General features: G+C 35.4%; 1 protein-coding gene across 2 annotated transcripts; it reads left to right on the top strand.

The window, feature by feature from the left end:
- Positions 1 to 228: 228 nt before the first annotated feature.
- Positions 229 to 22,425, top strand: LOC306871502 (carbohydrate-responsive element-binding protein-like). Of its 2 annotated transcripts, none has more exons than XM_079419497.1 (17): positions 229 to 634; positions 3,354 to 3,460; positions 4,459 to 4,541; positions 4,682 to 4,771; positions 5,943 to 5,981; positions 9,689 to 9,863; positions 11,025 to 11,105; positions 13,961 to 14,112; positions 14,964 to 15,624; positions 16,039 to 16,109; positions 16,401 to 16,641; positions 17,516 to 17,613; positions 17,694 to 17,813; positions 18,976 to 19,103; positions 19,198 to 19,321; positions 20,812 to 20,941; positions 21,831 to 22,425. In XM_079419497.1, the coding sequence occupies exons 1-17, from the start codon at positions 258 to 260 to the stop codon at positions 21,953 to 21,955; spliced, it is 2,802 nt and encodes a 933-aa protein (XP_079275623.1). In that variant the 5' UTR covers positions 229 to 257; the 3' UTR covers positions 21,956 to 22,425. The 2 variants fall into 2 exon arrangements, with proteins under 2 accessions (XP_079275623.1, XP_079275624.1); XM_079419498.1 differs by having other exon boundaries at positions 16,072 to 16,109; positions 21,831 to 22,080.
- The last annotated feature ends 305 nt before the right edge of the window (positions 22,426 to 22,730 follow it).

Here is a 22,730-nt window from a genome sequence, read left to right as displayed (position 1 = left end):
GTACAAAAAGTGCATGTTTATTTACTCTCACTAGTAATAGCAGCAAATAATAGCAATAATATGGCACACAGCACATCAGGTATCAACTCTTACATAATTGTGCTCGAGTTTAGACCGCCTCAGGCTGTCAAGAGTTTGAAACTGCACAATGCAGCGTTTTAATCAGTGAGTTTTGATCATTTTATCACGCTTGATCTTTGACCTGCAGCTGCATACTAAGTATGCAGTGGAGTACAGAGTGAAGTGCGCTTCTTCAGATGGCTGCATGTGAGCAGCGTGACAGCACTAGATCGGCGGCGATGGCAAAGGCAGAGTACTCAGAAACCTCAGAGCCCAACCAGATCGGACCGGATTCAGAATCGGATTCGGATCCGGATGAGCACTTGCCCAGTGTGGACGCCGGAGCGGGATCCGGATCAGTCCGGCGGACTCAGGTGATCCACAGCGGGCACTTCATGGTGTCCTCGCCGCACAGCGACTCTGTCAGGAGGAGAAGCGCGGCTCTTTATAATGACTTTGACAGCGTTAATAAACCGGACTGCCAGACCTACAGCTTCGGTCCATTGAGTTCCAGGCGGCTGAGCATTGACCCCACTCTCACGCGCCTGTTTGAGTGCATGACACTGGCGTACAGGTATTTAACTCTGATCTCTGCTTCACTATAAAGTACACATTCAAAAAACAGTTAAATTACTCTGAACATAGCCCACAGCAGTGTTTACATAACTGTGTAATTTATTAAAATAATAATAATTCACCTGATGGTAGTATGGCAGTGTTTACATTCATAAAAGAGTTGCACTACAAATTAATTACAATTTAACTGTAATTTTACATCAATGCGTTACAGATAAATTACTACAGCTAAACTTGCTCCTCGCTGCAATTTACAAAACTATAAAACAGCTAAACATTTAAGTCAAATTCACCTCACTGTAATGTTTACACACTATAAAGCAGTTAAAAACACAGTAAAACGATTAAAGATAAATTACTAAAATTGAACGTATACCTCACTGAAATGTATACGTTACTGTATAAAGCAATTTAAGTATATATAACCACATTACAGTGTTTATGTTATTATAAAACCAGATAATTCACTATTTAACTTCCATTTTACCTCAATTGTACGTTAATATAAGTCGTTACAGAAAAAAACTGCAGTTGAATTTATATGTGAAATGTTTACATTACTATAATATCAGTTTAAGTGCTGATAACTTAAATATTTTAAGTGAAATTAACCTCATTAGAGTGTATTTTTAGGAATAATTAAACTACAGATAATTTAATTTAATTTAACTCAAAATTGACCTCACTATATAAGTGCATACAACTTATATTTTAATTATAATTCACCTGGCAGTGTGTAAAACTGATATAAAATAGTTACAATTTAACTTCAGTTTACCTCACTATGATAAAGTACAACATGCATACACTGTAATTTATGTTGTAAGGGAAATTTGCCTTATGGCAGTGATTTATTGTTATATAAAACAAGTAGAGTACAGATACATTTGAACATATTTACACAATGTGAGCAAATCCTTTATTTCAGCAGACCTGTTATGGCTCTGTAAAGAGAATTATAAAATGCTATTAAAAAGTTTTTTAGCTCTGGTTTTATGTACTACTTATTCTTATAAGCATTATAATATATTAAACAATTTGAACAATTATAAATGCAAGTTAGTAAAATGTCACCACAGTAAGAAGTGGGTGTGAGAGAAACTGAACTCTTCTAAATTCAGTCTTGCTTTCGAAACAGCTGTGAAATCCTTGACCGAGTTTAAAAAAAAACTCATTTGGACTTTGATAGCAGTTGGAAGACAAACGAGGTGAGAGTTACAGAATAACAAGGGTAGAGGAACCCTTTCTCCAAAACACACACACAACATGTTTTTAGCTCTCTCACCTGCTAAAAGTATATCTTTAATGTTTTATTTACTATATTGAGACATTTAGGTAATCCTGCTTTAAGCCTTTATTGGTTTGTAATTATATTGGGCCATTAAAAGCTTTGAGCCCATGTGGAAAGTGTTTTGATTCTATTCTGGTGTTAACGTTAAAGTAATTCCTTAAAGTTATCTTTAAGGATTTGCAGTGTTGCATTTACTTAAAGCATGCAATATTCTTTGCTGTTTCCATATGCTCATGATAACACCAGACGAAACTTGTCAAAAGACCTTCTGTGCACTAGCTTCTGATGCAACCTCAGTATGACTTTGGCCGTGAGTCAGCAGTAGTAATTTATGGCACACCAATCACCTGACGTCAACTGAGACCAGGAATCATGTCAGCATAGAAAGGCTATTTGTCAAGAACATCTGCTCGTATCACCACATATGACTGTTGTTATTGTGCCATAAAAACACTCTGTTGTTACAGAGAGCATCACAATATTGATTTATATTTGAACAAACCTTTAACCCTAAATATTAAACCGTGTTTGCAGGAAGTTTAATTAGAATTATTCAAATGTAAAATGAAAATGAATATATTCAAAATCAAATTAAAACACTTAAGACATCAAATATTTTATTTGTTCATCTGCATTTCATGTTACCATTATTCAGCTATATTTAAAAAATATGGGGGTTTGTGAAGAAACTGTTGGGAGTTTAATTAAATCATAAAAATGTAAATTTTAAAATTAAAGATTTTCTACATTTCATGTGACTATTAACCACCATCATATAACTGTTAAAGTGTTATTACATTTTTAAAGTATTAACGTAAAAGTTGTTCGGCTGGCAGTAATGTTTTGGAAGTAAATATTTTATCGCTGCCATCCTTTTGTTGTTTTACTACACGCCTGCACTTATGTGTATCCTAGTAGTGGCATATACAGGAAGGAGGAACAGGCATTTTATTAATTTTTTTTCCAGCCTGAGTGTTGTTTATTTGTAAGGGTTTGTTGTCATATCCCACATTTTAGCAATCATTCTCACCGGACTCGTAGCAACAGAATGAACACAGCACTCTCAGGTCACTTGTCTCTTGTTTTTAGAGGTTAAGTGCACTAGAGCCATCAGCAAATGGTGTAAAGTGTGGTCAGAATATGTGCTGATGGGCAGCTGTGTCGCTGCATTAGACTGATGAAATTATTCCAACTGCAAACACAGTTCAGAGTGCGTGCTGGATGGAGAAAAGCATGCTTATATAGAGCCAGCAGGGTGAAAAGGGAAGATTTCGCCATTGTCCTGCAATATCATCAAGACCCATGTGTCTTAGTCTCAAACAAAGTAGTTTAATGCACATTTCAGTTCATTTATGTTGTTTATATTTATTTTGCAAATGAAATGACATCTAATGTTGATTGAAGTGGTGTTTGTGTTTCTCCTCAGTGGAAAGATTGTGTCTCCAAAGTGGAAGTCTTTCAAAGGCTTGAGGTTGTTGTGGAGGGATAAAATCCGGCTGAATAATGGCATTTGGAGGGCCTGGTTCATTCAGTGTGAGTCTCCTGATCTCATTTCTAGTCTGTTACACACAGGTTATTGCATTTCTCATGTAAAAGTGTTTCTTAGATCTGGGCCCATATTCATGAAAAATCTTAGTGCTGAGAGTTGCTCCTAGTAACACAATTCTAAGAAAAATCTTTCCTCTTAAAATTAAAGATCCTAGTAAAGAAAAAAGTCATTCAGAAAGCATCTTAACCCTTAAAAGAGGTCTTAAGGTCCAAAATTGTTAGGAGTACGGACGAGGACTTTTAAGGGGCTTAAGAGTTTCTTTAGCAGCGGAGAAAATGGACGAAACATGAAGAAGGTGCATGACAGTGAGTTAATAATAAGACGCTACACATTAGATCGTGCAGGGATCATGTTTGTGACCGATCTTATTAAAGACATGCTAACATCTCAGACACCGTGCAGAAATGCCGTAGCGCCAGAAATGGACGTAATCACTACATTAACATATTTGGCAACTGGAAAAAATGCAACTATGCAGCAGTGATGATTTGGGTCTGTTACAGCACTTATTATGCTGCTGTTCATTTCCTATAAAATACGTTAAATATGACAGCATGGTAAATAAAGAATATATATATATATTGTGTTTGAATGAGGCATTTTAGGAAACCGTGGATGAGTCTTAACTTGAAAACATGAAAAAAACATGAAATCGCATCATATGACCCTTATGATCTTACCGCACTTCTTCACCTCTGTGTCTGATTTGAAGCGGGCAGAATGCTAGAGCTAATGAGCAAACATCAGCAGCTTTAACTTGTCACTGCTTGCAAATGACCATGGTATATAAACGGGATAACGCACGGCTGGCTGTGCATTAAACGATTTTAATGCACTCAGATTCTTTGCCATCATGTCATGCATTAAAATCATTTAATGCGCTAGCCATGCATTATCCCTTAAGGGGGGTTACACTACCACTGGACTAGTAAAAAATGCAAAATGAACTACAAAAATGAAATGTGATGTTAAATCGCTTTAGATGTGGAGAAAAGGAAGAACCCCGTGTGTGGGTTTGTCACGCCGCTGGAGGGCTCGGAGGCAGATGCCCACGGCAAACCTGAGGTGAGTCCGATCTCAAAGACAGACCTGAATTCATCAATGAATCGATAAATTCACTTCAATTTAGAAGAGAAGATTTTGATGTTTGGCAGATGTAAGGCATCACCTGCTGTGCCTAATGTGTTTATTTATGGTGTTTACAGGCGATTGTTTTGGAGGGAAGCTACTGGAAGAGACGGATAGAGGTGGTGATTAAGGAATATCACAAATGGAGGATTTACTATAAGAAAAGAGTGAGTAACTGACCAAATATAATGGGACATAGTTGTGTATTATATGCCCAGAACACATTTTGGACAGTCACAGATACACTACCATTCAAAAGTTTGGGCTTGGTAAGATTTGTTTTAAATGTTTTTGAAAGAAGTCTCACCAAGGCTGCATTTATTTGATTAAAATACAATAAAAACAGCAATATTGTGAAATATTTTTACAATTTCAAAACATTGTTTTCTGTTGTAACATATTGTAAAATGTAATTTATTCCTGTGATCGAAGCAGTATTTTCAGCATCATTACTCCAGTCTTCAGTGTCACATGATCTTTCAGAAATCATTCTAATATACTGATTTTTATTATTATATTATCATTTTATTATATTATTTATAAAAACTTACTGCTTCCAAACTTTTGCACTGTAATGTATACTGTATATTTCATTCTCATTATTAAACAAATTTCTCATAATAAACAAAATATCACAGAAAGTGATAAATGACCAATATAAATAGTACAGCACATGATAAACATAAAATTGCAGAATAGTCAATGACACAATATTTACTTATTATTCACTAAAGTATTTGACAACAGAAAGTACTTCATCAAAGCTCTCAGTAGATTTGGTACAAACATTTCTGTTAAGTGGCCAAGCGAATTGCAAAATATGGTTTGATATATTGATTTATCACCACAATAATCCCACCGTAAAATGTAGATTCATCAAAGTACATCAAATCACTGTCATGGTTATAGATATCTTTACTGGTCGGCACAGCATGAAAAGGTTTAAATGATTTCTGAACTGCACCCATTACTTCCTGAAATGAAGATCTTTGGGTTATAATATGAAATTTTATGCGATTTTGTTCCTGCAAACACCAGACCTGAGCTAGTAAAATATGACACTACATCTTCCCCACTCTGTTGAGATACTGTTGCAAAACTTCAGGAGCAACTTTGGGTCAAGAACCCAAAGTTCAGTATTCACAGAAAGGCCCAGTAAAATCGCTGACCCCAGTTAAACTTGCAAAGGGAACAAAACCCTATCCTCAAAATTCTCAGGTGCTGAACCACTGTTAAGATACGATAAGAGTTTTTTAAGGTCAGTTCCCGTTTGTTTTGTAATATCCATTAGGTTTGTACGGCACTGCTATATCTGATGTATTTTGTTTTATTTTTTAGCTTCAGAAGAACAAAGACCTGCTTTCCATGCTACAGAAGGTAAAATCACAGAGAAATGTACCCCTTAAGACAGTAAGTAGTCTGGTTGTGCAATCGCTAGTGGTGCAAAAGTTACACGTTTCACCTTTAAAGAGATATTTAAACCAAAAAAAGAATATTCTGTTATCATTTACTCCCTCTATGACCTTCTTTTTTTCCGTGAAGCACAAAAAATATATATTCTTGTTGAGATCCAAACATTCATTTTTGGGTGAACTATTCCTTTAAGAAAAGTAAGTCAATCTAATGTGATTAAATCAAGCGCCAAATATTGTTTTAATGTTATGAACAGGGTTCCCATGGTCGTGGAAAATATGTTTTCTAAGTCATGGGATTTTCTAGAGTGAACATTTTTCTTTCTGATGAAGTATTTGATTTTTGGGATTGTTTGTGTAGAGTAAAACCTGCCCACTAGTAAGCATGCCTTGTAATGCACCTTATAATGCATTGCATGATTTCATGAATAATTGTATCCACAGTTATAATACTTATCTATTTATTCTTGCACCTTGAAAGTATAATGCATTAAAACATATGGCAAAGCAAAAAAAATAAAAAATAAATGGTTACAATTATTAATGAAAATATATAATGCATTATACATAAATGTTACCAGGACATTTGTTGACTAATAAATATAAATTTAAATTTAAACTTACATTTATTTACTCGAAATATTGGTATCTGGCATACAAAAGGAGGCTGGTCCAGAAATCTCTAGAAAATCATTTCTAAACCGTCCTTCGGTAATCAAGAGCATTCTGTGGATCTGTAAGGATTTGAGTGACCTATAAATAGTTTTGGCTCAAAAAGAGTGGGAATCCTGAATAAAGGGTAATTATGTCTGTTTTGGAAGGTTTAACCAAAATTTTGAAGTTAATATCATGGATTCTTCTTGCTGTTTCACACAGATTTCTTCAGTTATTCAGACATTTTTGAAGGTCTCTTTCATATCTATGGGCCATAACGCAGCTGTGATGATGGCTTGGTGTAAATCATTGATGAGTTGGTGTAGATTGTAGCATTTACTTTAGTAGGTTAGCGGTTCAGTTCATGTTTGCACAGCTCAAGTGCATTTTAGTCTCCCCTGACATTTGGCTTTCCTCAGCTGGTTGAAAAATTAAAATGAACCACTATGTATGAAAAACGTGAGTAAACGTAAACACGCAAATTAATTTGCGTCATACGGATGAGAAAATGAGTCATTGGATTGCCTTCGGTGACTAAAGTGCTAATCTTCCCTTCTGTTCAGAGAAACACGCATTCAGACTTTAACAGCGTTTAATCAAATCTGACCCACATACTGCAAGATGTGAATCGGCTGCACTTCTTTTAAATGCAGCTTATTCATGTGCTGCTTTGTGGATATGAATTACTTTGATGATGTGAGTCAAATAAAAGTTCTGATGCTTTTGGATAATACTGTACCATGTGCTTGGTATTCAGTGACTACCATATTTATAAACTGTACTATGGTATTTCCAACATACACTACCATTCAAAAGTTTGGGGTCAGCCAGATTTTTCTAATAGAAATTGAAACGGCTAATAATAAAATGTCTCATATTCATTTTCTATTCATATTTGTATATGTCTTGACTCCATAGCCAACAGAGCACTATTGTCTTTACTGTTCCTATACTTTTGGAGGGCACTGTAAGTGATCAGATGCACCTGTTGGATCACAAAACAGGTGAAGAAATCCCACAGATGCACTTTGAAGCAGGGACCCTAGTCATATCTACAGATAGGACGGCTTGTCCCGGTTTGCCTGGTGCTGAGCTGCAGTGTGCCAGCAGGAGGCAGTGAGTTTGCTCTCGTCCTCCACACGTGAGTGTGACTGCAGGAACTGGGTCAGGAACAAAAGAGATGATACGGAGAAACCTGGAAAAAAAAAGACAGAAATGAAAACATAATGGGATCGGGCAGGGGGTTCCTGTCTTTTACACATTTGCGTTAAACTGCTGTCATTAAGACCTCGCACGTAAGCACCGAGGCCCACGTACACACATCATTTCTGCTCACAAATGCGCTCTAGCACCAATACTATAATTTGCCACCTTTGTGCGTAAGAAAAAAGAAAGTGGAAAACAGAACGTAGGTAGTTTTCAGGAAAGACGTAATCATTGCCGCTGCTGTCTTGATTGTGGGTATTCCTATAAATATGCGGCCCGTGCCGAGCATCAGTCCTCGCAGAGTAGGAAAATCAGCAAGACAGCAGCTCTCCAAGTAAAACAGATGCACTTGGGATTTTTCCAATAAAAGCCGTGAGTAGAATGTCAGATCTGAGTGTTTGTGTGTGTAACTGAACCAAAATCAGCTACTTTTGCTTTTTAATGCACGTTTCTGGTTTTATTGTTAAACAATTCATCAGTGCTTGACCTTCCAAAGGAAAAAAATCTTTCATCAAAATGTAAAACAGCTTCTCAAAAGAGAAAAAACTGTAGGGCAGGACTTGATTTTGTCCACTGGAAATGGATTGGATCATTGTATCCTGGTCATTTTCTAACTGCTCATATCATGTGAGCGATAGTTTACTGGAGGGCAGTGTTATTTTAGTATTATTGATATACTGTTATAATTTCTTGTTAATATTTTGAATTATTTTATTTAATTTTTCATTAGGTTTTTTAATGTCTACATTGTATAAATGTCTGTTTTTAATTAAGTTTTAGTTTTACTTAAAGTAAAAACTAAACTGAAATGAGAAATGTCGCCTTGACAACTAGCTGAATTAAAATTAGTTAACTTTTTTTGTTTTTATTGTTTTTCAAGTAATGAAAATATTCTGTTATGGTTTCAGTTTTAATAAGCGTTACTCTGCTGGAGGGGAGGGAATGTTTTTGGTAAAAGATTATGAGGGCACACAAATTAAAATAAAATGATATGCAAGGATATATTATAATAAACACTGCAATATTCTGGAAAAAAAATTGTTCATTTCCATTTCATGGTGACAAATGTGATTTTATGGTTTTATCTGAACACAGATATTTTTGTCTGCCTTGTACTCGTACACTTTTATATTATTTTATGTCGTTTTATTGTGCATTTCTATTATTATTTTGTTTATTATTATACTGCTTTTTTCTGGCAATTGTTTTGCTCGACTGTGACAGTGTTTTGCTACAATCCCCTGTAAACATTTTTTTTTTTTCGTTGTTTACAAAAAAATAACTAGCTGTTTAGTTAATTAACTCCCAGTGGATTAAATCAAGTCCTGATCTACCTTTTCTTTTTTTTTTGCAGTGCATTTTCATGTTTAAAAATATATTCTCTGCATCTTGTTTTCCTTCTCATTTCTTGCTCTGAGTGTAAACAGAAAACTATTTATTTTCTCAACAGGATTTTCAATACATTTCCTCAAGGCTTCAGACAGAAAATGACTGCAGAAATGACATGCAGATTGTTTTGTGCATGAATAAGCCTTTGCAGCATCTACCGATTTTAAAATATAAATGCAATTGACATTGTAAGAAATGGTCTGAGCTACAGTTCGATGTTACATAAATAGTTTGTGCTTGTGGTTGTAAACATGGCCTGCCTTGTGGTCATATGTAGGAACCTTTATTAATGGTGTTTGTTAATGAAAGCATCATATTACTATTTAGTGTTAGTGATGTGATCAAACCTCTTACATTGAGTATTACATTTATGTATGAGCGAACGATTCCTTTAATCATGTGTCTTTTTGCCGTTCTCCACAGTGTCCTATCAGCAGGACGGGGCTGGAGAAATGGACCAGTCAGATCTATCCAGAGCCTGAGGCGGCATCAGAGGAAGTACACATGTTTGACTTGGATTGCTTCCTGTCAGATATCTCAGACACGCTGTTCACCATGACCCAGAAACCCAGTCCCTGGAGTGGAGACCGCCAAAACAGTGAGTCCATAGAGGGACAGTTCATCCAAAAATCATTTACTCACCTTCATGTCATTCCAAACCCAGAAAATCAGTTTGTATTGGCCCTTCAAGATGCGATGTACCAGGTTTAACATCACTGATGCCAACAGTTATTGGTGCATGGCTTGTAATGATTCACATTGTGCTAATTTTGAAATATGCAAAGGCACAGATGTTTTATGGACTGATTTTCAGGATTTTTGTAGGTTTTAAAAATTGGAGCATCAAGTCTTACATTCATAAAGTCATGTCATTAAATATTGCATGCACTGGAAATAAAAAAGAATATCTTCCTCAGTAGTCTTCCAATGCAAATATTTAAACGTTCTTAAATCAAGATACATTTATTGAGATGCAAAATTAATTTATGCTTAAAACATCTGTCAATAGGGTATACAAACTTTTTTCTTTTAAACAAGCTTTTCTGAGCCTGTTGGCAGATATTTGTTGGTTTTAACCATAAACTCCCTTTATTTCAGTTTCTGAGAAAATAAGACGTGAATTTTCAAACTTTGAAGTGTTGCTAATACAACTCATTTTCTGTGTCCTACACATTTACATTTAGACAACTTCATTTTCCTTAACTTTTCTAGTTAAGGTCCTAATAAGTCTTAAATTTAACTTCATAAAACATGACCTTTTTGGAGCCTTACAGCACATGAACATTATCTGCATTCTCATATGAAAAACATATAATCATATAAAAATACAATCTAATTTTATTTCCCACAGAAAAAAGTAAGCTTTGAAATGACATGTAATTAAATTATGAGAGAATTATTATTATTGGATGATCTGTTCTTTTAAGCTCTAATGCAAGATCAGCTTTGTGAGTCTCAGTAAAAATAATTCTGTGGTCACTATATATTGATCTTGAAAAGATATTTGGCTGATTTAACAAGATTGCAATATAATATGCATCTTTCAGTGACATTTAATGCCTCCCCTGCCTTAAAGTATTTTCATTTAGGATTTCATAAATAAGAGATGACTTTAGAGATTTAGTCACATGAGTTCATAAAATATATCCAGGAAGGACACCACACCCTAAAACAAGGAACTTTAAAAGAATAAATGCTCCAAACAGAGCAGTGTTAAACACACACATCCTTACAGTATATTTCACTCCTGTGGTCTCAGCGTACACCAGTAATGCAGATATGATCCAGCCCGGCTTGACCCCATTACAGCCCAACTTGGATGACCTGATGGACATACCGGGTGAGTTTAATGAACTCTTCGTATCACTCTTTATTATACTCACATTGCTCGGCTTTATAACTCAAACTAAATTGTTTTATATGCTGTGTGCTGCTCTGCACTCTGGTCCTGGTGCCTTGGATGCACTTGATTATAAAGAAGAGTGGTATGAAAAGGGAGGCATACATTTACACCTTCTTACTATAGTTGGAACGCTAATATGAAATGTAATTAAATTAAATATAGTCATTAATGTAACGGAATGATATAAAAAAGGTAAATCATTTTTCAACACTAATATGTTGATTTAATATTTATGAACAATGATTTAACAGCATTTTGAATGTTAATAAATATAATCATTAATATAAATATTATACAATTTTTCATTAATTTTCAATAATATATTGATCAGTATTTTTGAAAAAAAAAATGTCTGTAGCTTGAATGTTAATAATAAATAGAATTCAAATTCAATATAGTCATGGATATAATTAATATAAAAATGTTCAATATTTTTTCAATCAATATATTGATTTAATGTTTATGAACAATGTTTTATCTGTATATTTTTAATGGTAAGTTTGAATGTTAATAAAAATATAATGTAAATATAAATTAAATATAGTCATTATTACATTATATTCATACACACACACACACACACACACACACACACACACACATATATATATATATATATATATATATATATATATATTATTAATGTTTAGTGTTTCTGAAAAATGTTTTAGCTGTCTTTATTAAGAATCTTAAATATAATTTAATGTAAAATTAAGTATAGTCATTAATATAAAATATTCTTGTTTCAATATTTCAGTATCAATATATGAATTAATATTTGTGAACAATATTTATATATTAAATTGAATATAATATAATTTAAATTGAATATAGCAATTAAATATTTTGTATAACAATGTTATATGATATAATGATTATTTGTTAAATTAATTTTTCAATATTAATTTATTGATGGATATTTATAAACATACTGTATATATAATGATTGATTAATTGTTAAGAATTAATATTATTTGGAAAAACCTGAAGAACCTTAAGAATGGTAAAAATAAATATGTGATGAGTTTATGAATAGATACTTAGTTGATAAGAAGTATTGGATAACTTTGAGGAGCTATAAGGAAGTTCAGAAGTTAATTTGCGCAAGCTTTAGTGAAGCCGGCCCAACAATCTGCCTGTGCTTCAATTTTGGGGTGTCTAGAGGGCAATGAATGAGTCTAACCCCTTTGTGGCATATCTGGGATTTCCTCTAAGGGCATTTGCGACAGGGTCGTTTAGAGGGTAAAGAGTCAATGACTGAAGAGTGGAAGTCAGACAGGATGTGATCAGCCCTGAAGAGTGAGTCATTTGTAGGGATGAGTTTACTTTAGGACAGCAGCACCGTTCAGCTCCCTCCATTTGTGTACTGATTTATCTTCTGTCAGTGTCAAGAATACGCAGGTGTATTTGCATTCAAAAAAGCTTTTTTAGTGCTGTCAAACGATTAATCGTGATTAATCGCATCCAAAATAAAAGTGTTTGTTTACATAATATATGTGTGTGTACTGTGTATATACACATACTGTCACGGTGCACACAGCAGTAAACTCAAATGAACACCAGGGAGTAACGAGTAGACCAGACGACACGAAACTGAACACAGGATAATCATAGATAATGAGACAAACACAGCTGGACAAGAATTAACTAATAATCACGCTAAACAAGGACAGGAAACAAACCAAATATGGAAACAAGTGGCAGGAACACACGACAGAGGTCGGACACATACAGTATATATTTAGAAAATATTTATATGTATATATTTATATTCATTTATATGAGATATAAATATATTTAAAATATAAACATATATTGTTCTTAAATATATACATGCATGTGTGTGTGTGTATTTATATATACATAATAAATATACACAGTACACACATATATTAAGTAAACAAAAACTTTTATTTTGGAAGTGATTAATCACGATTAATTGTTTGACAGCATTAATATTTATAAGTAAATGCTATAATGTTATAAAGATCTAATTTATCTATCTTATAAGTGTTAGAATTTCATCACATTTTGTCCATATAAATATCATCATCTGCACCAAATTGCATATTTTTGCTCAGTTTGGGCATCTGAATTAAACTGAGCAGTTTTTCCTCCATATTCTCAAAGCCTGATGTATCAAATATGATGCTCAGCAATAATAATCTAAACTACGATCAGGGCCTCGCTAATGGACTCTAGTGCACCAGCATATGACTGTCATGTTCCTGGCAGTGTTTGCTGTGTTCAGCTGGCAGGACTCGGTCACGAGGCTCTGGACTCATTCATTGTGGCAATGCCAGGTTTCTCACAGATATCAACACAGATCACGTGAGCGTCCACATTTGATCTGTAAATGTTCTTAGCTTTATTTATATATTCTGCTCAGTAGCATCACAGTGGTAAGTGTTCTTACTATAATGTAAATTCACTCTATTGAAGCGTGCATGTGACTGAAACATTAAGGTCTGGTATTGCATGGCCACATGAAGCACGTATCAGCTGAGGTGGAAAATACCTTTCCCAGAAGGCAGTCTGATTGGTTGCATGTGGGTTTGGCAGGTCCAGAGGAATAGTTTAGATACTGTGAGAGACTAAACCATGCTGCATGGGCGCTTGCTTGTAGTGGAGACTTAAGATTTGCCGATTCATGTTCGTATGGCAGTTGACGTTTCTTCTGAGCCATTAGAAGTCATTTTTAAGCCATTGCAATTTTCAGGATACGTCTGAAGAACATGTGAGTCCCTCTCACCTACTTGCTAAGAAATAACTTAATTCTCTTTGCTTTCTAGACATTTTCATGAGTTTCCGCGGGCAGCCGACGGAGCACGTGGGTTATTCAGACTGCAGCTTCTTTGAGAGTTCGTCTAGCGTGACGTTTCCTTCAGCTGCTTCCTCTGCCGGCACCAGTCAGATGATACACACAGGATCTCTGCTGACACAGGTACAGCACTCATTCATGGTTTAAACAAAGTGTGTAATTGCAAAGTGCCACTAATGTCACCAAACAAAGCTGTAAACATGACTGTTTTCTCAAACACTTCCCCCGTCTGCCATTGTACATATTCCAGAGTTTCATTTTTAGCAGAATCACCCTACAAATGAGCTGATTCATTCTGAACATTAAATAATACTTCATTATTTTAATGTTAATGTTTGTTATTATATTAAAATGTATTTATTATTTATATACGTATATAAAATTTTATAAATGTATTTTATTTCCAAAATTTTTATGTAGAAATGTGTGCCATGATAATTATTCTATTCTATTCTATGCTATGCTATTATTATTTGCATGGTTATTATAGGCATAGTACACATTTCATTAAAATAAAATAATTGTATTATATTTATATTATATAATATTACATTCTAATTATTTGCATGGTTATTATAAGCACAGCACACACTCCAACAGTAAAATGCATAAAATAAGATGAATATCTTATAATTATTGTTTGTATAATCATAGGCATAGTACACCTTCAACATAAAATGTTTCAAATAAAATAAATAAATAATAATATATTGTATTACATTATAATTAATAGTATGGTTATAAGCACATTTCATATTTCAACATCAAAATGTTTAAAGTAAAATAAATAAATAAAAATCAAACTAATTTAAAATTTAAATTAATTATATTTAATATATAATAAAATCATTTGTTTTATTTAAAATGTTTGTCGTGTTTTGGACTATTTACCTCACATAAATTTAATGCATTTTTTCCAAATGTATGTCAAAAACTGTCACATAATTTCACTTTTTTTCAATTTAAATTTTTAGCCTCCTCTCTCAGCTGAAAGTTTATCTCAGCCGTCCTCATCTGTAAACCTACCTGGACCCAGTTATCCTCACCAGACCATCGACCCCGACTTGACCTTCAACCCCAGTGGTGAAACCTCAGAGCCCAAGTTCAAAGGTCACTCAGAATACATCAGTGACTTCCATCACTCTCTGAACCTCTCGTCTGGTCTGGTCCCGTACGGTCCGCAGACGTCCTTCAGCGGTCACGACACTGAGATGCCGGGTGTCATGGCACAGGAAAGCCCTTACCCATCAGCCTGCCTCCGACACAGATATTCATCCGGCCAATCACGGACCTGCGCAGCTGCCACGTCCACGGTCATCACCCACACTGGCTCTGCCACGAGTGCCCTGCCGCTGGACGCCCAGCACGGATACTCCAGCATGGCCGAGATGTTTCCTCCTGCCACCTGCATGTCTTTGAGCTACCAGCCCATGACGCTGACCCCGTCTCTGCCTTCCCCCTGTGCCTCTCACAGCTTCTCTGTGCCGCAGCAGGTGGGCGTGGCCACTGGCGGGGGGAAGCACAAACAAAAGATAGGAGGAGCCCAATTGGTTCCCAGGGTGATGACTTCATCTACAACCCCGCCCACTCAGACGAGCTGCCTGGCCAATCTGCTCTCTTCCAGATCTCAAGAGCGTATGTAGATGTTAGATCAGGGGTCACCAGACTCGGTCCTGAAGGGCCACTGTTTTTATAAACTTTTTCTATGAACTAAACATGAACTAAGAATGAACAATACTTCTACAGCATTTATTAATCTTAGTTAATGTTAATTTCAGCATTTACTGATGCATTATTAAATTCACAAGTTGTGTTTGTTAACATTAGTTAATGTACTAACATGAGTAAACAATGATCAACTGTATTTTCATTAACTAACATTAACAAAGTTTAATAAATAGTGTAATAAATGCATTGTTCATTGTTTGTTCATGTTAGTTAATACATTAACTAATGTTAATAAATGGAATCTTATTCTAAAGTGTTACCCTTTTTCTAAATAATCTGATTATTTAACATCATTCTTTAACATTTTAAAAAACTTTCTAGGAAAACCATCGAGTTTTGACGTTCCTTCTGCAGGGTTAAAAGGCCACAGACCATCGTCACCCATCTCTCCGGTAAGCTCTCCTCATAGCAAAATCTAATATCTGCAGCACACGCTGTAAAACAAGTGACAATTATATAAGCACGCTGACAGACATTTATCCAGACTAAAGTAACAATGCTGAAAATTCAGCTTTGCCATCAAAGAAATAAATTACATTTTAAAATAGAAAACAGCTATTTTAGACTAATAATATTTCAGTTACTGTATTTTTGATCAAATAAATGCAACTTTGGTGAGCAGAACTTCTTTCAAAAACATCTTAATTATTAATTAATAATTACTTAATTATTCACCATGACAGCCAAAGAGCAGCAGTCGAGGAGGATCGCAGATGTCCCACAATCCCCCCTGGGCCTCCACTGCAATCCCACCACTGTCACCTTTACACTGTCAGACGCCCATGTCAACCCACAGCCACAGCGGCACCTCGCAGGGAAGCACCATTTCCTCTCTGCTCATGCAACAAACGCCGCTTCTCATCCCAAAAACAGAAAAACTCTCCCCGGTACAAATGCACACAAGTGACAGGACCAGTTTAACAGGTGTGTTGATCTGTGTGGTTTTATAGGAATAGTTTACCCAAAAACGATAATTTGCTAAAGATTTACTCCCTCTCAGGCCATCTAAGATTAGGATGAGTTTGTTTCTTCATCAGGTTTGTAGAAATGTGTCTCTGCATCAGTGTCTCAGCAATGGATGCTCTGCAGTGAATGGGTGCCGTCAGAATGAGAGTCTAATGAAAACATCACAATAATCCACGCCACTCCAGTCCATCAGTTAACATTTTGTAAAGCAAAAAGATGCATGCTTGTAAAAAACAAATCCTTCATTAAGGTGTTTTTAACTTCAAACTGTTGCTTCCAGCTAAAATACAAGTCCATAATTCATAATACTGCTTTCTCCAGTGAAAAAAATGATCTATTCTGAATCAGGAGAGAAATCTGCACAGATCAAGCACTATTTACAAGACAAAACAGTCCAGAACAGCTCAAAACAAATATGTGGCTGGAGTTTGATGTGAGAGACAACAGGAGATTCTGGATTATGGACTCATATTTTGGCTAGAAGCAACGGTTTGAAGTTAAAAATGTTTGATTGATGGATTTGTTTCTTACAAAAACACAGCTTTTGTCTTCTCAAGATGTTAACTGATGGACTGGAGTGGTGTGGATTATTGTGATGTTTTTATCAGCAGGACTCTCATTCTGACGGCACCCATTCACTGGTGAGCAGGTGATGTAATGCTACATTTCTCCCAATCTGATCTACATGTTGGATGGCCTGAGGGTGAGTACATTGTTAGCAAATTATAGTTACAGTATATTTACATTTACAACTATATCATGACACACATAATAACTCAAGCACTGTTGTATTCCAATAGTAATGAAATGTCTTGTTGAAATGTTTTTATAGTCAGTTTTTCAGGAAACATGGGACAGGCTTCACCTACGAATCCAGCAGAGAAAAGCCCGGAGTCGTTACCTGGACAAGCCAAGATGGATTCCACAAGAGTAAAAACACAAATCCGCACATGATTATTTCATAACCCGCTCAGTGTGTGTTGTGCTTCTCATATTGTCTTGTCTTACAGACAGACACACGGCGGATCACACACATTTCAGCCGAGCAGAAGAGACGGTTCAACATCAAGCTTGGCTTTGACACGTTACACAGTCTGGTGACGACTCTCAGCTCACAGCCGAGTATAAAGGTAACACTCGTTTCAGTGACTCTATCAGTCAGCACTTGAGAAAAAGACTTCATTGGATTGAATGTGCACATGTAGTGTACTTCAAATCTCAAAAGGATGTTTTTTTTTAAACTGTACTTGCAGTAGATAATATTAATGAAATAAAAGGCCACTTAACTGTGTCAAGAAACGTAGTCATGAAAGTGTCTCTCTTCAAGTACATTTTAAGTAGTGCGATTAATCGCATCCAAAATAAGCGTTTTTCTTTACATTATACATGTGTGTGTACTGTGTATATTTATTATGTATATATAAATACACACACATACAGTATATATTTTGAAAACACGTACCTATTTATATTCATAGAAATTATATCATATGTATATATATTTAATATATACATGTAACATATTTTTCTTAAATATGTACATGCATGTGTATTTATATATATACAGTACATAATAAATATACACAGTACTACATGTATGTATGTATAATATGTGTGTGTGTAAATAAAAACCTTTATTTTGGATGCGCTTAATCGTTTGACAGCACTAATTTTAAATAATTGTTGTCATGCTTGTGTTGATTAACATACTAAGGCACATGTAAAGTGCTTGATTATAATTTAATCTGTAGTGTACTCTTGGATATAAATGTTATAGTTAATATTGTTGAAGTACTAAAATTCTAAAACTGAAATAAAAATAAATAAATTCTTAATAGAAATATGAAAAAACTAATAAAAATTACAAAAAATACTAACTTAAACTTAAAAATTCAAATATAAAAAATATAAGCTAATTTAAAATATTAATAAATACTGTAATGACAAGATTCAATAGAAATGACATAAAAGTGTATTTTAGTTTACCATAAATGCTTGTCAGTACATTTGGCAGTACAACTTTACCATATTTCAAAGACAGTAGTAGTACATGTGAAGATGTAAAGCACTCTCTTAAGTTCAACTAATTGCATTTAATATAAATTTAAATTAGCATACATTTTCATTTAATTGTAAATAACATGCACGAGTACTTTTTCACAAGAGAATAATAGCTGTGGATTTTAGCTTCTAAGTTACTTTAGATGAAAACGTCTGGGAGATTTCTCATCTGATTTAATATCTTCAATCGTGCTTCCTCCACCTCTGTGCTCTCATTCCCGCTGGTCTCAGATCAGTAAGGCCACGACGCTGCATAAGACGGCGGAGTACATCAGTAAGATGCAGCAGGAGAGAGCTCAGCTCCACGAGGAGGCCCAGAGACTCCGAGACGAGATCCTCATGCTCAACTCTGCCATCAAGTGAGTGTGTTTGAGCGGTTTTACAATGTTCTGAGAGACGGCTACATGAATGCATGAGTGTGATTGTGATTGTATCTGAACTGTGTGTATGTAGTGCGTGTCAGCAGCAGCTTCCAGCTACAGGAGTCCCAATAACACGACAGCGCTTCGACCACATGAGGGAGAAGTTCAGAGAGTATGTGAGAGCTCAGACGCTACAGAACTGGAAGTTCTGGATCGTATCCTACGAAGCGGTTTCAAATCTGAAACAAAATTGCTGACCGACAGAGAAAGTCTCTGTCTAGGTGGACTAGGTACAAGAAATGAACTAAGAGATATCACCACACTTCCTACAGTTGATTAAAAACTTGATTGTTTAAAGGGGTCATATGATGCGATTTCATGTTTTCCTTTGTCTTTGGAGTGTTACAAGCTGTACGGCTCATTCAAACAGGCCTCCACATGTCTACTGGGGACACAATTTTTATTCTGGCTGTAGTATTGTTGCTGCCGCCGGCGCTGAAAGCGAAAGTACTTCCAAAAGAGGACATGACTAGAAATCAGTTATTGTGTTTACAACACTGTTCCAAAACAGTTCAACCCAAATATTCGAGTGTGTGCAGCGCAATTTACGGAGGACTATTTCCTGAACCTGGGAGAGTAGCCTACAATGTGAACACTATGAATGGCTGTGAACACTTTACTATAAAGTGGGGCAATTCCAACATCGCAAGGACAGTCTGGTGCTTCTGACTCACAGCCTGTAAGTACGTTTCGATATTTAAAGAATTTCAAACGCAAGTTTTGAGCAGTGCAGAGTAGTGCTTGTTTGGCGTTTCTACGATCACAAATGCAGACATGGTGTTGTGTTTACGTGGTGCAATGCGTAAAAAGACTTTATGCGTCATTATAATCAGTAATTATGTCCCCACTGGATGTAACAAATGGCTCGTTTATCGTGGGTTTTACTGTTTTTGTGTTATCACTCACGGCATCACAATACGGTAAGGGGCATAACATTTCCGTCTCACACTTGAGGTATTCGGCCAATCACAACGCACTAGATAACTGGCCAATCAGAGCACACCTCACCTCTCAGAACGACGAGCTTCGTAAAAATCGACGCATTTCAGCATAGAGGAGCAACAATAATGTGCAGTATGTGGAAAATAATGTTTTTTTGAACCTCGAACCACGTATACGCATTACACCAAATACACAAAATCATGTTCTTTTTAGCAACATCATGTGACCCCTTTAATTAACTAAGCACTAATTTGCATATATTTCCAGAAGTGAAATCTGAACATAGGACAGGTTCAAAATTCAAAGGTTTTTACGGAAGGGATTTGGGATATTTTTTAGCACCCCATAAATCACAAAATACTGTCAATAGCCAGAATAATAAATTTTCCCGTTTTTAGGAATACAATTTTGTAGAAAATCTGTATTAATTATTTATGAACAAAAACTAAAGTTTTGGATGCAAATAGATGATGTGTAATAAAGTAAACACTTAAATGTGTATTTTGGATGTTTTCTTTCTACTAGTCTGTAATGGAAGTAAAATAGCTTTAAAATCAGTCAGTCCATGAAAATGTTTTTGCCTGTGTTTTTGTGGATATCAGCATCCAAAACATCTGTGCTTGTCCTGGTAGCGTGTTTAATTCTGTTAAGATGCAAGGCCTCCACGTCTGCGTATTTTCCTGAACCGCAGCCGTTCTCTTAGTTCAGCATCATCATCGAGCCGCTGTTTGAGTCGTTTAACGGGATGGTGTCCACAGCCAGTGTTGATGATCTGTGTCGCAGCACTCTGTCCTGGCTGGACCAGCACTGCTCTCTGCCCGCGCTCAGACCCAGTGAGTGACCAGCACCTCTCTAGAAAACACTGCTTCCTGTTTCACTTTCACACTTCCTTCCCTCAGACCTCACTTTCAGAACCACTTTTCCATGTCCTGGCATATTTATCACTCTCTGCCTTCTTGTTTTGTGTGTGGGTATATTAGTATTTTCACCATATTCAATTTCACCATGATTTTACCACAGTTAAGGGGTGTTTTTAAGCATGATGCAAAACAGAATCATGATCAACTTACTGCGTTAATTATACTTTAATATTATATAAATAAATAGAATATAACATTTTTAATATAAAATTATCATATTTTTTAAATAAATTTGGTAAAATTTTGATAAGATGTTAAAATAAGTCACTTTTGCTCATTGAGGCTGCATTTATTTGATCAAAACTACAGTAAAATAACTAAAGTAATAATTCTAGGCAATATTCTGAAACATTATTGCAATTTAAAATGTGTTTTCTATGTGAATATATTGTTAAAATCCTTCAGAAATCATTCTAATATACTGATTTGTTGAAACAGTTGTGCTGCTGATTATTTTTGTGGAAGCTGTGATACTTTTTTGTTTTTCAGGATTCTTTGATGAATAGAAAGTTCCAAAGAACAGCATTCATTTGAAATGGAGATCTTTTGTAACATTATAAATGTCTTTACTGTCACTTTTGATCAATTTAATGCATCCTTGATAAATAAAAATACTAATTTCTTTAAAAAAAAATTGATTATTTCGAATAAATGATTCTTCCGCTTAGTTATAAATTAGTTGCACAACTTATCAGTAATGCAGCAGAACCTGCTTATCCAATCAGAAATCGAGTCGGATCTACCAGGTAATATCAGTTTGATTGTAATACTTCTACCTTGTCTTGTCTCTGTTTCTCTTCAGCTGTTTTGAGTTCCCTCCGTCTGCTCAGCACCTCCACATCAATCCTCTCAGACCCCAGTCTGGTTCCTGAACAGGCCGTCCAGGCGGTCACTCACGGACATTCATCCCACAGCTACAGCCAATGACAGCACACGCTCTCAAAACCACAGCCAATCACACGACCCACATGCACATCCAATCAGAACACTCGTCCCACACCAACGACCAATGAAATTTTGCAGCCAATGATGCTCTTCCCCACTAATGTGCGAGTGACAGCTTCGGTTTCTTTTTTATTATTTATAATTATCAGAATCGATGCGGAGAAGAAAGTGGAATTGATGTGAGCCAGACTAAAACTATGGGTTCAGTATTTCAGATTCAGTTTAGTTCATTGCAACCAGTATTTAACATGCATTTGTCCCGTGCCGTTTAATGCCTTACTGATGAAGACCCAGCATCTGTCTCTTCTGTTCATGTTACTTTGTAATTCTCATAAAAATATCAGTGAACGTTCTGTGCCTTGTTTACGTTTCCACATGTAATTTCAGCTTTGGACTGTTCGGCTGCTCTTTTCAACAGTTCCTCCAAGGAATAAATAGAAAATTTGATTATTTTTCTTAAGTGTGTTTTTCTTTGTGATGGCATCACTCACACTCATGTGGTAAGCTTTGGTGTCCCGTAAAGCATTTGAGGCACACATCCCATGTTTTTTTTTTGTTTTTTTTTGCCAGGCTGTTAGGTAAACTATTATCTAGTAAATTATATGTGAATTTTTAAAACCCCAAAAATGACAATTCGTATGCTTTCTACAGAATCAGGTGTAGACAAGTAAATTATTTATTTAATTAAAAAAAAATTTCATTTTTAATCTCAAGCATACAGTTCTGTTACAAACGTTATCATAAGAAAAATACCAAA

This window comes from Barbus barbus (genome assembly GCF_936440315.1).
Source record: "Barbus barbus genome assembly, chromosome: 6".
Lineage (NCBI taxonomy): Eukaryota > Metazoa > Chordata > Actinopteri > Cypriniformes > Cyprinidae > Barbus > Barbus barbus.
The sequence above is the reverse complement of the archived record's forward strand: the minus strand, read 5'-3'. Positions and strand labels throughout refer to the sequence as shown.

Coding starts and splice junctions, on each gene's coding strand:
- LOC306871502 (XM_079419497.1), top strand. CDS start 258: ATGGCTGCATGTGAGCAGCGTGACAGCACTAGATCGGCGGCGATGGCA. Junction 3,461..4,458: donor GAGGGCCTGGTTCATTCAGT/GTGAGTCTCCTG, acceptor AAATCGCTTTAG/ATGTGGAGAAAAGGAAGAAC. Junction 16,110..16,400: donor CATCGTCACCCATCTCTCCG/GTAAGCTCTCCT, acceptor TCACCATGACAG/CCAAAGAGCAGCAGTCGAGG.